A 21,128-nucleotide genomic window follows, 5' to 3' on the forward strand; every position below is an offset into this window, starting at 1 on the left:
TTAAAACCACGAAGGCCGGGTCGGAACCGGCGGACAGGGAACAGGAACGGGACCCGAGATTAAAACCTTAACGGGACCAGGCGCTTCCAGGTCCCGGACTCGCACGATATGGAAATCAGATGCAGAGCCCGGATGAGCGTCAGCGCCTGGCTTTTAAGGTGGGCTGGGAATAGGGAGCAGGTGCATAGAATAAAGTCACAAGTGAAAGGGCTGGAGCACCCTTAAGGAGGGGGGACTATAATCGTGACATAGGCAAGGTCTTTATCTTCTTTATCTTTTTAACTCTAAATGAGTCCCAGCAGACAGAAAGTTTCAATCTCTACTGTGCTTTACTGTTCAAACCTAGAGGTACTAATGGAGACAGTGGAGAAAAGTGAAAAAAATGATAAACACTGCTTTGTCATCTTTACAGATGTAGTGTGCTCTCTGAAGGCACCAGTTCTGTAGGGTTTGGGCATTTACGGGGATTTACTGATGAAGCGCTAGTTCACTTTATTTAATTTAGAAGAAGGTGGAGGAGCTGCCACTGCGATGAATGTTTCAGTGAGGAGGAGTGGGAGATTTTTTTCTTTTTGTATTGCTTCTTGACTAAAAAAAATTGCAAATCTGTTATTTCGGCGTAGCACTATCAACGCTCCACCATCATATTTATTCCCGTACTGCCCATTCCCCCGCTTCGGAAATGTTAGGTTTGAGCAACTTCTCATCAACACACGACACTGTGCTCACTCATGTCTCCCACCGCAACAGAATGACGCGTGAGGACCCCTCAGCTTTTGAGGTGAGAACGGTTGCAAGCTGACCCTTGTGACCCACAAAGTTCCGCATTTGAACATAAAAGTGTCTCCTGTTGGAAGAGGTACTGATGTTTGCAGCCCTAGCAACACTCCATGTTAAAATATGTCCCGTTAAATTCAGTTCAACCATGATCTAAGACTCCACGGTGGAAGTAAGACTGAAAGAAAAAGGCGCTAGCTTTCTTGGGGTAATTTTTAATGCTTCTGAATTTGAAATTTTTATTGATGTGTGTAAAATGTTACTTTGTTCAGTACATCTTAACTTATCCATAACAATCACCTATCCTACTCTTAGTCAGAGGTTTTGTACATAGGTTTTGTTTAGTGTGCTTCCAAGGTTATATCCTGCAGCAAAATGGATGACAACACATGAAAGGAAATGCAGGTTTATTCAACACCTTCTTAAAAGACAAAGCCCATTTTGTATTTTGTTTGAGCCTGGTGCTTTCAAGAGTGAAACAGTTTCTTGTACTTCTTGGTTCAAACAAGTTTGGCTGAAGGCTTCATGCCACTCCTGTCATTCGGCTGAGAAGGGTGTTCTGATCATGGGCAGTCGTGGCTTTGTAGCTGGACAGTTCCAGTGTGACGGTGGCAGTGCTAGATGGCAAAGAGCGAAGGATGGTGGAGTAACCCTGTGAGAAAGATGAACAAAAGAAAAATCATTTTTGTAAAGAAATGCTCACTCCCATCACACTCCATTGTTTCCTGATGAATATTTTCTTAAACATGTTTTTAAACAACAAAGCCCATATTGTAATGAAACCTGAAGGACAGACAAGCTTAAATGTTCTATAAAAAATATTTATTCTGTCACTAAAAACCCTGTCTTTTGCCCCATCTATTTTTCGATAGATTTGAATAGATTAAGACTAAATACAGCAATAAACATTTAATAAAGCATTTGATATTTGAGTAGTATTTTTAAATCAAATTGAAAGAAACCAAACTGATTTTGTTGTTAGCATATTGGTTTAACAAAGCCAATTGTAAAAAACAGCACAACACTTCTTCTAACCTCTATGTATTGTGCCCTGGGCTGCTCAGAATATTTAACAATTGCATCTTTAACTTCTGTCTTGCAATAAGCAATGACTTTTCTTTCTACATATATTTCTCTTATGTTTTCTTATATCGGTTTATTAATTTTGGGGACTACTTTCTAGAAATCAGCCTTCCATCAAGGGCGCTTGCTTCCAGTGCACTTAGTCAACAGCTCACATCCAGCTTTTTGTGAACTTTCTGATTTTATTCTCTGTGGAAGTCTAACAGACACAAAAGTGGGAGAGTTGGTAAAGGTGGAAGTTGGCACCAGGATAGACAATGGCTGGGTGATCATGTACATGAAGCATATGGAATACAATACGTCCATCAATCAGTCAAGCAACATCACTGGGAGCCTCAAGCTCCAGCCCATCTACATTTAATTAAGGGTGTACCAGAACAGGCCTGCCACAGTACTTTCATTTTTCATCTTTCACACAATTCAGTTATTGCTTTAATTCATTCACTGATTATGAATAACAGACATTTAAAAAAATAAAGTAGTTTTTAATTAGTGAGCGATACCTTTAAATACATTGGAAGCTAAACATATTCCAGATTAGTACTATGAATGTAAAAGGATAACCTAAAAAATGCATTGGTAGAAATGTATTACAATATTTAATACTCTATAACTTTCTAAAGCACATACTAAATGTAATATTCATTTTAATAAAATAAACAGTCTGACTATTAATGATGTATATTGTCCCCTATTAAGTGTTTGTGAATGTAGATTGTGATTTTATACATTTTAGACCTACATTTTCAATTAAAAGGAAATGAAATGTTTCTGTTTTAAAATTAGAGCTGTACTGTAAAATACAGGACCGCAGAACACAGACAGTACCTTTTGCTCAAAGTCGGTGCTTCAGGGAAGACAGCAACCGCTGTCCAAAGTGTCTGAAATGACAAATCTTTGCATGAGACTCATTGCACCGCGGAGTTGCAAAGCTGGCTCCTTGAAGCATATCACCATCTTACCCGTCTAGGAAAAGAGCAAGCTTGTACCTGGTTTCCTGGGAGGCATCTTGTGCCAGCCGAGTGGCAGCAGGCAGGATGCGGTTGGTGATATCCCTGGGGAGGTTATGTGCACCCATCCTCTCCACCAGGTCTGCCAGGTGATGAGCCATACACGCCCTCACTCTGGAGTTCAGGTGACTGTGCACACAGAACATTGTATTGTATATTACTGAGCTGTTACTTTGATTGAAACCATATCAACCTGTCACCTAACCATTGGCAATGTGGACCTCATTTTCCAATGCTTAACCAGATTTCTTTTAAAATGATAAAAAATTATATTTAACCGTCTAATGTTGTTTTTATATTTTTTTAAGTACTGTATGTTAGCATTGTATGGCAGCATGGTGGCGCAGTGGTTAGCATTGCTGCCACGCAGTGTCCAATGGGTTCAATTTCGGACCTGGGGTGCTATCTGCTTGTGTGTTCTCATGTGTTTCTGGTGTGAGTGTGCACGTGTCTGTGTCTGTGTGTCTGTCCTGTGACGGACTGGTGACAAGTCCAAGGTTTGGGCTGATTTACACCCGCTGTTTGCAGAAATAGGCTCCAGCTACCCTATGACCCTAAATTGGAGAAAGTGGTTAGAAAACGAATGGATATTAACATTGTAGTAAACATTCTTTATTACATGCTTTGATTTCAAGCTCCATGAAACGTAAATGACCCTTCACAGCTCCTGAAGTCAGACCCTAAGATTCTGGGTATTATTCTATTCTGTATATTTCTGCCCTCACCTCAGACCTCCATTCAGCAGCGCGTTGACTGCACGAGCAGGGGTACAGCTCTGCACCATGCAGTCCAGTGTGCTGTCTACACTTTGTCGGATGAATGTGTTCAATTCTCCGGCTTTCTCTAGCAGCACCTTCACTGTGTTCCCCAGTTCCGGGTCCATCCTTCTCTTCAGGAAGGTGAACACGTCTCCCAGACACACCACTGCCATCCTAGACACAGCTGATCGCAAGTTCTTCACCTGGGGAAAGGCAAACCACCGTCAGCACTGCAGAGCCTCGTCTGTACCCCTCTCTTGAACCATTCTATATGAATGGTTCAGAATGGATACAAAAACAGTGAAAAGCAATCATACAAATGAACAATTAATATTTTGGAGAGATCACACCTCCTGCACGAGCGCCAGGGAGACATCGTGCAGTCTGCTGATCAGGATGGCAGGGTGATGCTGGGACAGACGCCTTATAAAGCTCAGTCCATCAACCTTCCTCTCCCTGAATTCAGTGAACGGAAAGAAATACATCAACCAGGACAAGGAAAGAGGTCTAACTGTATAGAGATATGGGCAACAAGGTCTGTATTTTCACTAGTCAGAATTGTATTCATAGAAAACGGAATAGGTGGATGCTGATTGTACTGCTTTATGCCTACCAGTCGTCAGAGGCCAGAAACTGAAGGCTCTGGGTGAGGGCCAGCTCGGGCCTAGAGAAGGATTGCAGCCCAGGGTGCTCTGGACCATCTCTAGTCTTCCCTTTAAGGGCAGGGGACAGCTCATCTAAAGGTCACAACAGAGTGGGGAAACGTTCTGTGATCAGTTTGGTCACCACTGATTTGACAAAAGCAGATCGTGAAAGGCTTCTGCCTCGGGGCATCAGTAAAAAAGCTCTAGAAGAAGGAAAAAAACCTGACCTTGAAAGAAAGTGGTGGAAGAAAGTGAGAAAGAAAATCAGTGCAGATGTGTGGGAGATGCTGATCTGACCTGCGATATGGGGGGTACTCTTCAGAGGGGGAAAAGAGATGTTATCCCTCTCCTCTGCAGATCCATCCCCCCCTATCATGCGCAGGCGTTTTTTAAGACTCCCCACGCTCCTCCACCGGTCCTGGACGTGCCCCATCTTGTGTGTCTGTAATAACAGAAAAGCACAAGTTAACCCTGGGGAATCCTGGCCCGGCTCAGTTTTGAGACCAGCTGGACTAGTCCTGGTAAACTTTTTTACTTTGAGTCCTCTGAAATATTTACTGTTGGACCCCATGACATAAATTGTTTCACAGCACTGAATTGTGATTCATAGTATTCATATACATTTACTTGTACTTGCTCCACCTAAAAAAACAGTACTGATGTATTGTCAGTATCAGTGTCAGTGCCAGTATTAGCAAATTAGAAAAAGAAATTGCAATTGTGTAGCCAGCAATAAAATCACCCTGGGAACAGGATAGTGAAAGGAAAGGAAAGGATAGTGTTTAGAGTAATCAACTGCTCAGATCTCAGCTAAAACTAAATTGCACAAGAATATATCATCTGTAGCATAAACAACTTGGATTGTAAAAAAAAAATCATACAAATTGACAGAACAGATATGATTTAATTTACTTACGTTTTCTAAAAAGAGAAGAACAAAACATTTTTGTAACTACTTGTCACCCTCAGGACTTGGTTGCTGTTGTGTGTATTTTTGGGGGAGTACAGTATAAAAAAAAATTCTACTATAAAAAAAAATTATTATACATACGCATACAGTATATTCAGAGTCTAATCCCAATCATTAAAGACACAAACACAATTTAAAGACATTTCCATAAATTCTATATATATTTTTCTACTGCGTCTTATAAATATTATTATTGGATGCCAGTAGAGTTGTGTTCATAACATTTATTTCACTAGGGACAACAACATCCAAGAACTGAATGTTTTGTGAATGCTAGCAATACCTACCTAGAAAAAGTTGGTTTAACCCATCTGGTTAATAGGCAGCCTCCTGGCCATAAGACAAGCAGTCTCGAACCCCAGTCATTTGAGTGAACCGAGGGGTAGCTGCAAGGTGGAGATGGGGTGTAGGAGGAATGTTTGAGATAAATGCGAAGGGAGGTGTTGGAGTTCAGTATACTGTATGTAGCTAGTTTTATAATGCTGGTGATTAGGAACAGCTGTGTGAGATTGACTTGTCATTGTTATCCCTCCCGAACGTCTGTTAATATCTTCCATAGTTTGCTAAAACTAAGGTTGCTGCTGGAAGAGGTGTTAGTGGGGCCAGCAGGGGGCACTCACCCTGTGGTCCAAGTGGGTCCTAATGCCCCAGTATAGTGATGGGGACACTATACTGTAAACAGGCGTCGTCCCTCGGATGAGACGTAAAACCGAGGTCCTGACTCTCTGTGGTCATTAAAAATCCCAGGGCGTTTCTCGAAAAGAGTAGGGGTGTAACCCCGGCGTCCTGGCCTAATTTCCCATTGGCCCTTACCAATCATGGCCTCCTAATAATCCCCATCTATGAATTGCCTTCATTACTCTCTGCTCTTCTCCCCACTGATAGCTGATGTGTGGTGAGCGTTCTGGGGCACTATGGCTGCCGTCGCATCATCCAGGTGGATGCTGCACATTGGTGGTGGTGGAGGGGAGACCCCATTACCTGTAAAGAGCTTTGAGTGGAGTGTCCAGAAAAGCGCTATATAAGTGTAAGCAATTATTATTATTATTATTATTATTATTATTATTATTATTATTATTATATCTGGCAAGCCTTTTTGCATTTTATTTTGAGTTTCCTCTATATTTTGCTGCCGTAACATAACTTACAGGCATATGACGGCAACTCTATAATGCTGCTGATATAATTAAGTACAGTACATAGATGAAAGTGCCATGCAAGGGATTTGATAGGTGTTTTCTAAAAGCAAGCTAAAGGCTTTCACAAGTTATCCACCAGAGTCTACAAAAATGTAAAAATGTTTTAATTTCTGAGATAAATAACTGCGTCTGATCATTGTAAGCAATCTGGCCGGTCCCAAAATGATCAAATCCCTCAAATACCAAATATACTATAGATGGAAAAAGAAACATATTAGTCCTGTATCATTATTATTTCCTATATAGTGAACCCCTGAAGACATTTTTGCTGTTTGTTATTATTGGGTCAATTCATTTCCAGGCTGTATTTTTTATATCTAAATACTCTAATATTCTATTCCAGAATACTGTCTGTATAGGGCTTCAAATACTGTTGTTGTGAATATTAGGTCAGTACGTAGACAGGACTTGATCATAATATACTGTAGTTACACTTGTGTGCTATGGCATTACAGTATACAGAGTACATATGCTGATGGAGACATTATTACTAATCTTGATTGTTTTTGATGTCTAAATTGTTTTTGATGTCTTGATGTGAAGTGTTTATAAATAAATATACTGTAGAAGGTATTATAAAAAACTAGGACATTGGTGAAACACAAAAATGAAAGACCTACAGAGCATTTTTTGAAACTCAAAAGTTTTGTTTGTAAAAAACTCAAAACAAAAGCAAAGAGAAATAAAGGCCTCTTACTAACCTCCTGGACCTGGGGGTAACTGTTCTGTTGGACTGCCTGCCCATAGACTCGCGCCAGGGGCTCGACACTTGTGTTGCCAGTGCTGATGCCTTGCCCAGGGCACGACATCAGGCTCTGATGAGAAGCAACACGAGTGGAGCTCCCCAACACTCCTATAGAGGCAAAGTGACCAAAGCAATGTTTTAGTGAGTTGGAATATATGATTTAATTACATGGTCTGATAGGCATCACTGAAATGGACACAACAATATTAAAGTAATAATGTGATAATAGCCAGATTAGACTTAAAGCAACACACCAAATTGAGGCTCAGAAATTATACCAACAAATTGTTATGACTTAAAAAACATCACATCTCTCCCAAAGTTACACATTTGTTGACACAGAGTCTATCACAGTCTATCATCATGATCCAGAGTCACATTGACTACATTAGATTAGTTAAAGCTTGCATTCCCATCTGATATTATCATTCCTCTGTGGGCTAACTATCACATAATGCATCACATAACGCATAATTTAACAAAGAATCAAAGCTTAATAGTTAATTTTCCTCTGTTTTTCCTCAGAAAATAATAATAGGAGAAGAAATCACGTACAGTAGGTTGTGTTCATGCATGGGAATTTGACCAATTGGAATGGGATGTCTGTGTTTTGAAATTATCCTTCAGAGCCAGTCCTTGTTATCATTAGTGACATCTTAACCAATGGTGCAGCCGACTCACGTCTGGGGATTCTGGACACTCTGCGGGGCACTCGGGCCGGGGGTTTGGCAGCAGGAGGGGACACCACTATCAGCCTGTCCTCCTCAGGCTCACCAGGCCCTGCAAAACAAAGTCCGCATTTCTCAACACCCTTCACCTGTCAAAACCCACAACAGCAGACACACTGACACTCATGCCGAAGTACAAATGCCAAAATCAACTGAGAAAAATGTGGGCAGGTGTTATTCTTTATTTCTTTATCTCTAAATAAGACCCAGTAGGCAGCAATAATGAACAGCTACTGTGTAGGAAATGCAGTAATCTAGTCTAGAAAAGAAAAAACTGAAACAGACTGCCCCATTCAAAACCCAAGCTGTAATGTTTAATTACTGTTCAGTTTTGCCCAGTCTCACGGCTGGTTTCTCAGCACACAATCAAACACATTCAAACAAATGACAGGCCAGCAGCTCCAGCTGTCAGCACCTTGGTTGGGGCTGTCCTCCACTCTGGAAGCAGCCATCAGCTTTCTGGAGGGGATTCCAGCCAAGCGAGGCCTTGCTGCTAAAGGAGGGGAGTTATCGGACCTGCAGGGAAGACACAGAGACATAGAGGAGAAAAGTGAAAAAAATAATAACGATCAGCACTGCTCTGACAGTTATCTTTACAGAGCTGGAACAGAGCTGTCAATTTTGTGATCCCCAACCCCACAGGCAAGAATGTTGTGATGTCCACCGCGCCCTCCACAAAGTTTTATCTGTACAAAAAACATTGTAAATATAGGACACTTTCTGTCAGTGAGACATTAAAAAATCACCATGTTCACAGCCCTGCTATGGAGCATGTAAAAGCCACTAAAGAAAAAGATGCCAGCATGATCCACAAGCAGACAACTTCATCATTCTGAATATGTTAACTAACTCAAACCTGAAGAAGGCTCCACAGCCGAAACTTTGTGTTTTCTTTCTTCTCTTTTCAGCATGGAATAAATCTATTAGTTGTTCCTTTGAAGCCTACGCATGCTGACGCAGCTGAACTATGTTAACTGTTGCTTTTAGTATATTTTGGGTTTTTTTGTCTCAGCTTTTTTTGTAGGCGTTGTTATTTGTAAAGGTGGCGTGTGTCTGTGGGCCATGAGCTGTTGTGGACTGACCCGGCTTTGATGCCATCGAGGAAGTTGTGTGGGGGTGAGCTGAGCAAGTCTTGCTCCTCTGCCACAGTGTACTGCAGGAACCTGAGGGAGTTCGGCCTCTGAAGAACACAAAAGACACAAGCCTTTAACATTCCTTCTCAGTTCCTAACCCAGCTGGGCTCTCACTGCCAGTGCATTCGCACAGCTTATTGTAGCCAGCAGCCATATCACCCTGCAACTCACAACTGGCAACCCACTGAAGCTAAGCAGGTGTGAGCCTGGTCAGTACCTGGATGGGAGACCTCCTGGGAAAGACTAAGGTTGCTGCTGGAAGAGGTGTTAGTGGGGCCAGCAGGGGGCGCTCACCCTGTGGTCCATGTGGGTCCTAATGCCCCAGTATAGTGATGGGGACACTATACTGTAAACAGGCGCCGTCCTTCGGATGAGACGTAAAACCGAGGTCCTGACTCTCTGTGGTCATTAAAAATCCCAGGGCGCCTCTCGAAAAGAGTAGGGGTGTACCCCGGTGTCCTGGCCAAATTTCCAATTGGCCCTTACTAATCATGGCCTCCTAATAATCCCCCTCTATGAATTGGCTACATTACTCTGCTCTCCTCCCCACTGATAGCTGATGTGTGGTGAGCGTTCTGGCGCACTATGGCTGCCGTCGCATCATCCAGGTGGATGCTGCACATTGGTGGTGGTGGAGGGGAGTCCCCATTACCTGTAAAGCGCTTTGAGTGGAGTGTCCAGAAAAGCGCTATATAAGTGTAAGCAATTATTATTATTATTATTACTTTTTGTGCAAAGCAAAATAGAAAAGACTTGGGAATGAAACCTTGAAACCTCCTGAAGAACATAACCAAATAAAACTACACAAGCAAGCTCTTATCCCTTCCTTTTTCTGCACATTTAAATGATGATATGTGGGTTAGAAAGGCCCTGGTGTGTTCTGACCTCCTCGTAGTCCACTGCCTCCTCTTCTCCATAAACCTGCAGGTTATTTTCCGTTGGGCGCCCTGTCTGGCCGGCCTTTCCGGAGTCCCTGGGCATGCCCTGGTCCCTGTCGGGCAAGGGCTTTGTGCCTCTAGAGATCGGGGGCACGGGTTTAATCCCACTGAATACACAGCGGCAGGTTGTGGAGCACATCTGAGAGGCTCTGAGGAGCTCTGGGAAGGTCCTTCCCTGGGCTTCACCTGAAGAACACAGACAGGGCTTACACATACTGTCTGAACATAACGTTCTGAGAGGAAACTATATTTCCACTTCACCTTTAAGAAGAATAAAGGGTGAGGACTGCTTGTCTACTGTGAAGGCTGTAGTGGTTAGTCAGGATGGCAGTCTTCCTAACAAGTTGCCATTGTTGCTAAAACACTACATCAAGTCCCCTGCTCTTTCACCACATGGAAGTCAAGTTGTGCAAATCAACCTGACTGTAACCACTACCAGTCTTCCACCTCTCTCTCTGTCAGAAGGGTTGGTGGGGCTCAGGAACTGCATGTCCGAGTCCTCTCCACCACTGTTCTGTGACATCCTCAGGAGCCCTTTCTTCCCTGAAACCTGGGGCTGGCAAGGCTCTGGGATAACTGGGTGGGGGAAGCAGAGTTGCTGGGGTTAACAAAAACAAAACCCACCTGTATTCTGGCCAGAATCTACTGCAAATGAGTTTGCTTACTCTGAAGGAGCTCCTTGGGATTTTCTCGGTGAATCTGGAGATATCATCACCTTGTGAGCTTTTGTCACCTGATGATCTACTGCCTTACAGAACCAAAACTTCACACCCAATACTCAAAACTCTGTCACGCCATCTGTTGGTGTGTTGGTACAGCTGGAACTGTAATGTGTACAGTAATGTGAACTGGCATGGCCACACCTCAGAGTTCAATAAATCCTGGGTTGTGCTGTTATCTCTAGCGCGGCTTGATTTGTGCCCATTGTCTACAGATCAGTTCACAAGTCCTTGAGAGTTCTAAAGGTCTTTGAAACAGATTAGTTGTTATTAGTTATAATAACATTTCTTTTCAATGCTGCTGGAGAATCCTGGATCATGGATAAAAAGGTAAGTTTTTTTTATATACAGTTACGAAGGTCGGATGTCAGAAAGAAATAGTATCAAGTCTGTAATAAATCCCTCTTTACAGGCCATGAGAGAGTTTTTGTTACCAGTGAGCTTTTGTACAGTATGTAACTCTGGTACCAGTCCCTGTTATCATTAGTGACATCTTAACCAATGGTGCTGCCGACTCACATGTGGGGATTCTGGACACTCTGCGGGGCACTCGGCCCGGGGGTCTGGCAGCAGGAGGGGACACCACTATCTGCCTGTCCTCCTCAGGCTCAGCAGGCCCGTTAGAATAGATCAGTTGCTGTCCCACTACACTCACATCTGAGGTAACCCCTGCAAAACAAGGTCAAAATTTCTCAACACCCTTCAGAAATGTCACCCTTTTCACCAATCTCACAACACCACAGCCCACAGTAGCAGACACACTGACACTCGCACCAACCTCAACACAAGGAGGGCAAATGCAAGAACCGACTAAGAAGGAAAATAGGCAAGTTCTTTATTTCTTTATCTCTTTAACTCTAAATGAGTCCCAGCAGACAGGAAGTTTCAACCTCTACTGTCCTGTACTGCTCAAACCTAGAGCTGTACTGATTAGGTTACTTTCCATTTTGCCCAGTCCCACAGATGGTTACTCAGCACACACTCATACACACAACCAAACACATTCAAACAAATGACAGCCCAGCAGCTCCAGCTGTCAGCACCTTGGTTGGGGCTGTACTCCACTCTCGAAGCAGCCATCTGCTTTCTGGAGGGGACTCCAGCCAAGCGAGGCCTTGCTACTGATGAAGGGGAGTTATCGGACCTGCAGGCAAGACACAAATGGAGACACAGTGGAGAAAAGTGAAAAAATGATAAACACTGCTCTGTCATCTTTACAGAGTTGGAGCAGTGTTGTCAACTCTGTTCACTCCCTTGCCAAGTTCACAGTCCTGCTTTGAAGCACATAAAACCACAAAAGATGCCAGCTTGAACAACAACAAGCTAATTTTATCAACACTCTTCACTCCAGCCTCCACAAAAAAACAGAAAAGATGTTTCTAAAAGTAGTAGGCTACCTGTGTGGCAGTAAGCAAAAACTGAGTAACAAGTTTGGAAAACGAGCTTCAGTGCACTGTTTATAAAAGCCACAACCGTCTTGAGCTGTAAGGGCAGCATTTTAATTGCTCTGAATGTGTCTGCAATGTGTACATTTCTGAGGGCCGTGTGTCATGGACAGACCTGGGTTGGGCGTTTGGCGGCACAGGCTTGATTCCATTGGAGAAACAGCGAGAACGCACAAGCGTGGCTTTAGTTAGCACAGGGCAATTCTCAAGGGCTTCACCTGAAGGACATAGTAGGAAAGGCATTCATGAAAATAAAAAAAGCAACTAGATCACATTTATTTTCTAACCACTTTATTGAATTTAGTGTTGCAGATAGCACGCCAGGAAGTGAGCCAGTGCTCACCACTGTACCACCAGTTGGAAGGAAAACTAAAAGATACTCCAGAAGCAGGGTTGAGAAACATTGCTTTAATACTGATCAGGAATAATCTTACTCCCTAGCTTGCTGCCAAGTTCAGAACAAGCTGCTACTGTATTTTGCCATGACAGAGTTTGGGACAGGGGAGAAGAAATAGAGGCAGCAGAGGGCAGATGCATTGAAAAGCCAGGAATCAACAAAACAGGTGACCACACAAACACCAATAATGGGAATCAGTGCACATTGGCAAAGCAGGTTAATCCCATCAAAGCTCTGTTAATTTAGTCTTAATTTCAATTTATCTTGATCACATCCTCAGCTCTGACAGGGACAGCAGAAAATCTTTTTGTTCAGCAACTGCTAATCATGCAAGACCTCTCAATGTGCCTGGTGTTTCATGCATATAGCACTGCACACGCACAACCCACTTCACCTCCTCCAGCCCTGCCAACATACTGCATGTTACTGACACAGACTACTCCCTACCAGGAGCACATGTCTTTTTCCTCACACAAGGAGGGAAATGTACTTCACTTTCCTTTACCACACCATGGACAGAAATGTTTGGAATGATTTTGGTGGAGTTAATGCAAGCCTAAATGACTCCTTTTTCTCTGGATTCAGAATTAGCTAAAGAATTCAAAATAGACTGTATACACACTGATAACTACAGTTCTCAACTCATTACTCAGCCTGAAATTAATAGTCTAGAAAGTATAAATCAGGTACTTACCAATGCGTTTGGCACGTTTGGCATTTTTCTGACTTATATTCATTGTTCTAGTGAACTGCAGGTCTTTCTCAGAGGAGCCACTCAGTTGGGGAGACCGGGGATCTCTGTCCATCTGAGAGGCAGGAACAATGAAGTTCTTAGTGCTTGTTAATCCTCAATGTCTGATTTCCAGAAAAACAGCAGTTTTTGTAGCAAATGCATGTTTTACTAATTTACATATTTTATCATTTCCATGTACTGTAATTGAATCTGAATATCCTTAAATATTTTATGTAGAAAGAGTGCAAGAGACATTTAAAACATGTAGATCAGTTTTAGCTACCATGTTGACAGACAGCTGATATAGTGATAATTTGTATTCAATTTCAGTACAGTTCTCAGCTCATCATCTCCACTTTCATTTCTTTGGAGAACATGAACCTGAGGACTCAAGAACAGTAGAAGCTTATGTGATCTCCTTCTCTTCCAAGGAGTCCAAACAGTAAAATCCTGTTTGCTTCAATAAAATGTCCAAATTTGGACAGTGATATCACTGGATCCAGTCTACTTACTTAACACAGTTTTCATTACAAACTATTCTGATTTGCTACTTTAAAAATGACAAGTATTAAAACTGACACTCAAGCAAAACTCCTCAAAGAGTTGTGATGTGTTATCTGTACTCAACTCAAGCATTACAATAGTAACATCGCATATTGACAGATGTAATGGAATGTATAAATCAAACACGAAAAATATGGGATTACAAACATTCAGACCTGTATAGACTGTCCAAAATGTCCAACTGTCCAAAATGCAGCAAACTCTAAGCAGGCAGTTCTATTCTATAATTTACAACTGGAGAAACAGTAATAGGGGGCTGTACTTACTGCTAACATTATCTATTTGCTGATTTGTACTTGCAGAGTTTATAAGCAGCATGTTTATAAAAGATGAATGTTAATGCAACTCAGCTCCTTGATGATTTAAAAAAAATATTAGACATACAGATTGTAATCTGAAGAACAAAGAGAAGCCACCCCTAACTGTATATAGATCCCATTTCTAGCTGCTACTTCAAGGAGCCCAGATTGGGCCTTAAGACACCTAACTAGGAATCCTGTTGAAAGCACCCACAGCTCTCCAAAGTAACAAGCAGCCCAGCCATTTTATTGAAGCATCAATACCACGGCATGTTTCAATAATTAATTCTCTTTTAGTTTCAAGTTGTGGCTCTTTTGCTACAAAAACTGCTTGACCCTATCTATCTACACTCCTTGGATTTTTAAAAACTAGAATATCTCTCACATCTTTCATTTGTATGGATTCACCAATCGACTGAACTATAAAAGTCTGAACATTTAATTACCTAATGTAAGTTTAGAGGTATGGTGAATACAAATTAATGCAGTATTATAAATGAGATTTTACTACTGTTGCAAACCTTATGTATTGCTTCAATGCTGAAGGGAGTAAGCTACACACTTCTTGTTTTATACCCAAACATTTTGTTTGTAATTTTATTGTTCTAATTAACATGAAAAAATCATCATAAACACCCAGATGCCTATAGTACAATCCTGTCTGGCGATTGATATTACCTATGTGATATGTATACCGATTATTAATCTTTATTTTACATAGCAGTTTTCAGAAAATATTGTTTCTTAGGAAAGTGCACATTCAGGAGAGATCATTGTACCAAATAAATCAATATACAGAAGACAACATGCAGAATACATCATAAGATCTATGTGACTGCCAGGGTCTTAAGGTCAGATCTGAAAACAGACTACAAGGTGAGACTACTAGAAAGCCTTATCATGCACTGTTCATAATCTGGTAGAGAGGACAAAAACTTGGCAATATCAGAAGAAAAGACAGTGTGATCAGGGAATTAATTTATTGGGGCCATAAAACATAAGAAGAAAAAAAGGTACTTTTTGAAGTCTGAAAGAAATTCAGTAGAGATACGGATTGTGCATAGAGTATGTACTGTATTTCATGACATGGGTGACGTTTTCTAGAAGAACTAGACAGAACTGGCTACTAGATGTTTAACGGGAAAGATTTATTTTCTTAATACGATGTGTGGTTCTGGTGTAAAAAAAACGTCTTACAGTAGGTAAATAAAGTAAGCACACATCCAAAAGTAACAAGACCAGTGCTCGAATTCACACCCCACTGTTTTTTATATCGTTTTTGGATATGTTTGTATTTCTATTGATAAAAATATGAATGAAGATACTGCTTGTCTTGAAAAAAACGTTTCTGTTGCTCCGATCCTCGGACAATGATGCGTTTGCGACTTCCATCTCTTACAGGCGGTCGCATCGGTTCACCAGGTGCTGGAAAGCGTCGCTACACCCCCATGCCCTCCCACAAGTTTTTACAAATCTTGAACTGTACAAATTTACATCTTCATTGATATACACATCGATTTTAATCAAACGAATTCGTTGCTTTCAGGATAGTTAAACGGGAGCTCATTCTGGTGCTCTCATGCTTCTTCCTCTGCATACCTTCTGCACAAAGTAGCGTGTAGAAGGGCACCGTTTGCACGACATTTTACTGAAGCTGGTCGTAACGGAAAATCGACAGATTTCCGCGGACACCCAATGTAAAAAAACAGTATTTTTTACCACTTTGGTTACACAGTGTAGAAACAAGCAGTCCAATTCAGAAAATACACTTCGCCTGATCTTTACCAAGTTGCAGGGTTGCAGATGCGCAGTAACCGCACAAAAATAAAAGACTGTCGCTGCCATGCAAGTTTTTTTTCTGCACCATAGTTTACTGTTCTTGTGTTACACGCACGTCATATTAATTTACTTTTAAAATATTATACCAGACTATTTCTAACTAATAGAAAAATAGTGAAACACTAATGTTATACCAGATAAAGTCTCAGTGAAAGCAACTTCTCTTAAAGGGTACTGTAACTACTCCTAAAATCTATAGGTACCTTTCTGCTTTGCTGCGGTATTCCTAATCCGGGAAGGTTTTGCTGCAATAGTTTGCCACTCTCTTGACCATTACTACCGGGCGTACAATACGTTTTTTTTATATATGCCCTGACGAAGAGAATGAGCTAAAGCAATAACCTATGAGAAACTACGAACATTTTAACCCCTTGAGCAATCCGTCACTCTCTCAGTAATAATGCAATTGTGAGTTCAGAGATGACGCGCTGATCGCTGCGTGGCGCTTTACAGATTGAGCACGTGACCTCTATAACACGCGATCTGCGAAAATGACGTTCAGGTTAATTGAAAACAAATGCTCGGGTGAAAAAAATATTTTGCAACTTTGGAATTTGGAAAATGCAATTCCAATTACAAAATCCGACCTCGTTCATCTTTTTTGTGGAGCTAGAGTCGCGTTTTGAGATGAAGAAGGTGGAGGAGCTGCCACTGCGGTGAATGTTTCAGTGAGGAGGAGTGGGAGATTGTTCTTCTTTGTATTGCTTCTTGACTAAAAAAAAAGTTGCAAATCTGTTATCTCGGTGTAACACTATCGATGCTCCACCCTCGTGATTATTCCCGTACTGCAGTTCCACCCCTTCGGAAACGTTAGGTTTGAGCAACTTGCTCATCAACACTGTGCTCACTCATGTCTCCCACCGCAACAGAATGACGCGAGAGGACTCCTTTGCTTTTGAGGCGAGTACGGTTGCCAGCCGACCCTTGTGACCCAGAAAGTCCCGCATTTGAACATTAAAGTGTCTCCTGTTGGAAGAGGTACTGATATTTGCAGCCCTGGCAATATTGCATGTTAAAATATGTCCCGTTAAACTCAGTTCAACCATGACCTAAGACTCCACTGTGGAAATAAGACTGAAAGAAGAAGGCACTAGCTTTCTTGGGGTAGTTTTTAATGCTTCTGCATTTTAATTTTTTATTGATGTATGTAAAATGTTACTTTGTTCAGTACATCTTAATTTATCCATAACAATCACCTATCCTACTCTTAGAGCTTTTGTACATAATTTATTAAGATAATTTTAGCTGGTAATTCCAAACTTTGAAGTCAGTTTAGTGTGTTTCCCAAGTTATATCCTGCAGCAAAATGGATGACAACACATGAAAGGAAATGCAGGTCTTTTCAACCCCTTCTTAAAAGACAAAGCCCAGTCTACATTTTGTATGAGCCTGGTGCTTTCAAGAGTTAAACAGTTTCTTGTACTCCTTGTTTCAAACATGTTTGGCTGAAGGCTTCATGCCACTCCTGTCATTCGGCTGAGAAGGGTGTTCTGATCATGGGCAGTCATGGCTTCGTAGCTGGACAGTTCCAGTGTGAAGGTGGCAGTGCCAGATGTCAGAGCGCAAAGGACTGTGAAGTAACCCTGTGAGAAAGATGAACAAAAGAAAAGTCATTTTTGTAAAGAAATGCTCACTCCCATCACACTCCATTGTTTCCTGATGAATACTTTGTTAAACATGTTTTTAAACAACAAAGCCCATATTGTAATGAAACCTGAAAGACAGACAAGCTTAAATGTTCTATAAAAAATATAAACATTTATTCTGTCACTAAAAACCCCGTCTTCTGGCCCGTCTATTCATCGATAAATTTGAATAGATTAAGACTAAATTGCAGCAATAAACATTTAATATAGCATTTGATATTTGAGTTGTATTTTTAAATCAAATTGAAAGAAACCAAACTGATTTTGTTGTTAGCATATTGGTCTAACAAAGCCAATTGTAAAAAACAGCACAACACTTCTAACCTCTATGTATTGTGCCCTGGGCTACTCAGAACATTTAACAATTGCATCTTTAACTTCTGTCTTGCAATAAGCAATGACTTTTCTTTCTACATATATTTCTCTCATGTTTTCTTTCATCGGTTTATTCATTTTGGGGACTACTTTCTAGAAATGAGCCTTCCATCATGATTTCAAACGGGTTGAAGAAATTGTATTGTGCTACATGATTATTCTAGTCTTCATCTTTTCCTTTTGAGCAAATGTTACCTTGTGCATACAGCGAGACACACAGGCTGAGACCATGGCCATTGATGTCCCAGGCTGTATGCTGACAGAGTTAACTGTAGTGACCACATCCTGCACCGGGAACCCCAGCAGTGGACCTGGAATTACTTTGAATGGCATTGGAGAATCAGGAAATGGCTGCATATGTAGAAAGCACATGGACAAACATGTAAAATTGCAGCTTTTTAGAAGCTTTTTTGACAGTGCACCTACACATCCACATCATCATTTGATGATGATGATGTTATCCGGTCAGTCGGATCCGACTCTCGGCGATTCTATAGGCCATCTCTCGCCACGCTTTCCGGTCTTGGACTTTCCCTTTCAGCTGTTCTATAGCTAAACCAGTGTCCGTTTTGTTGGCGTCGAGCCACCGCGTTCTTTGGTGGCCTCGTCTTCTTGTTCCACTGACCATTCCAAGCATATTTGCTTTCTCCAATTGCCGGAGTCTGGTGATCTTTCCCTAAGCAAGATTTCTGGCTTGATGCGCTCCAGAACCTCTTTATTGGTGACCCTTGCTGTCCATGGTATCCGTAACAGTCTTCTCTAGCACCAATAGCTTGAAAGCATCCATCCTCTTTCGGTCAGCTTTTTTCAGGGTCTAGCTTTCACACCCATACATCATCATTTAACACTACCTAATTCAAGCTGAGTAGTTCAGAACCTCTCTTCAGCTGTGTATACACCATAAATATGAAATACTCCTTACCTTAGTTAATTAGACAGCATAACATATGAAAGTATAATTCTAGAGGACTTATACAATTTACAGAATGTACATCACTATTTCAAACACGTCAGTAAAAATTGACACCCTAGCACCAGAACTTGATCTCCACTACTGACTCTTAAGAAGTTAAATGAAAAGTTGTTCAAAACAAAAGATATGTAAACAACCAGAGTTTATGCAAACTGTAGTGCTTAAAAACAATGCTTCAAGGTGAGCCTTCACATACATGACTTTATTATTGCAATATCAAATGGGATAAACATTTTTTGGACATTTTGTCAAGCTATAGTACACATCCTCTATATTGGAAACCATTCTTGGTATCAGAATCTGAAACTGACCCAAATAATGGTGCTTCAATAACCAGAGAAAACTGCCTGTCACTGATAGCCCAAATCCATTTAAGAGCCCCGTTACCTTGGAGATAAGCACTTTGTATTCCATTCTCCACTGCCTGTTTCACATCCAAAGGAAGCTGCTCTTCCACACTGTCCTCAAAGCTGATGGCAGGGGCAGCAGTGGAGCTACCCTCTGCGCAGGGGCTCACTCCCAGCTCAACTGTCACCAGGTGTCTCTTGTCTCCAATGCTTCTGTCCAATGTGTCTGACAAAGGGAGAACGACGACACTCAGGAATAGTTTCAGAACAGCAGGCTCTGCAGCAGATTAGAATGGGTCAAGCTTCTGTAGAGGGTAGGGAAATGAAAGAAAAAAACGAAAGCATTTTCTACTAACAGACACAGAAAAAAGAAACAATCCATACTTTCATAAATATTGGCTGGAATGCACACCAGGCAGAAATGCTGACATGTGATTTGAGACACCTAAAAAACCTGCAGTCATTTTGCAGAACACACATCCTATATCCTTGTGAAGAGGAATTGTGACATGTTATCAATGATGAGCCCTCTAAGAAACTGATGTCCACTGATATACTGTACAGCACAAGCAATTGTTACCTGTCAAAGTGAAGATATTACTGGCATATTGTGCCGAGGTGTGAATGTGATACCTGTGGTGGAAACCGACTGCAAGATGGTTTCCCTGTAGGCCACCTGTAGTGGTCCAAGGTGAGTCTCAATGCCATATTCTCTTCTTATTCGATCATGAATGATCTCAATGTGTAGCTCCCCCATTCCACACAGTACAGTCTTTGAAAGAATAAGGCAAATTAATTTGACAAAACAGTAGAAATTAAGGTGCTGAATTACAACAGTTAGCTGTACCAAGGTGCTATTGCTTGCGTTGTAACAACTTTGGAGTCTGCAGGGCACTTGTGTCCTGCTAATGCCTTAGCCCTTCCTTAACAACATCAAAAGACTATGGTCGAAAATTAGTTTATGTTTACTAAATAACTAGGCATGAACTCCCATCTCTTCTCACTTATGGTCATAACTGGATCTTAATCCCACTTAGGCTCATATAGATAATAAATGAATCCTTCTGCACATCCAATCACACATTATACAAGGATAGCATACACCCCTGAGTAAGGGCCCCTTAACCCCCACTGCTCCAGCGGTGCTTTATACTGTAAATGGCTGACACTGCGCTCGAGCCTCAAGCTTCTCTCCCAGTCCGTGTCTCATGGAGAGCAAGTTGGAGTATGCAAAAAGACAAATCCCTTATACAAGAAGTTGAATATGGCCAATAAAGTGATCTTTTCTTATACAGTAAATGGCCAACCATAACTGAGTTTCCTTGAGTGGAACATAAAACTGAGTTTGTTAGATGCCCATCTTTTACTGTATCATTGAATTCTGCATCAATTAATCATTCAGGTTTATCTGAGCTATAGAAAGACAGACAACTCCACACTAGACATATCAAAGGAAGGTGTGCACATTATCTTTACTCTTTTTCTACAAGCTGAAAACATGGGAAAATAATATGAGTAGCACAGGGACAAATCCAAACACATAATCCAGGGACTTAGTCAATTGGAGAAGCACTGAGTCCAGTAACTAGGGAAATCCCAGAAAGACAATCCAAAAAACAAAATCCAAAGAGAATGGTCAAAAAGGCAGGAGCAAAGATTAGGAACCAGCAGATCAATCAAAAAATTTAGAAACACACAAGAGGATACTTTGGGAGGCTTCTCAATAGGGAGCATAAATTGGCGTGAGGGAACTTTAAATACTAAAGGGAAAGGGACGTGGTTGGATAATTGGTCTGGGAGTGAGAA

At 41.4% G+C, this 21,128-nt stretch overlaps 1 protein-coding gene and 2 long non-coding RNA genes across 3 annotated transcripts; all 3 read right to left on the reverse strand.

Moving 5' to 3' along the window:
• Positions 1-1,167: 1,167 nt before the first annotated feature.
• Positions 1,168-7,547, reverse strand: LOC148673274 (TOG array regulator of axonemal microtubules protein 1-like). Its single transcript, XM_088629689.1, has 6 exons — positions 7,143-7,547; positions 3,979-4,714; positions 3,596-3,831; positions 2,850-2,999; positions 2,689-2,741; positions 1,168-1,429 (listed from the first exon to the last, which is right to left on the reverse strand). Exons 2-5 carry the CDS (start codon positions 4,111-4,113, stop codon positions 2,696-2,698), a joined length of 567 nt encoding a protein of 188 aa, XP_088485815.1. The 5' UTR covers positions 4,114-4,714; positions 7,143-7,547; the 3' UTR covers positions 1,168-1,429; positions 2,689-2,695.
• Positions 7,548-12,181: 4,634 nt separating this feature from the next.
• Positions 12,182-16,346, reverse strand: LOC148673275 (uncharacterized). The gene is made up of 3 exons (XR_015936169.1): positions 16,185-16,346; positions 13,241-13,352; positions 12,182-12,367 (listed from the first exon to the last, which is right to left on the reverse strand). It is a non-coding gene; the product is annotated as an uncharacterized LOC148673275 (long non-coding RNA).
• Positions 16,347-18,276: 1,930 nt separating this feature from the next.
• Positions 18,277-20,130, reverse strand: LOC148673276 (uncharacterized). The gene is made up of 3 exons (XR_015936170.1): positions 19,956-20,130; positions 19,363-19,548; positions 18,277-18,313 (listed from the first exon to the last, which is right to left on the reverse strand). It is a non-coding gene; the product is annotated as an uncharacterized LOC148673276 (long non-coding RNA).
• Between the last annotated feature and the right edge of the window lie 998 nt (positions 20,131-21,128).

This window comes from Lepisosteus platostomus, chromosome 4, assembly GCF_059453375.1.
Source record: "Lepisosteus platostomus isolate fLepPlt1 chromosome 4, fLepPlt1.hap1, whole genome shotgun sequence".
NCBI classification, from domain to species: Eukaryota; Metazoa; Chordata; class Actinopteri; order Semionotiformes; family Lepisosteidae; genus Lepisosteus; species Lepisosteus platostomus.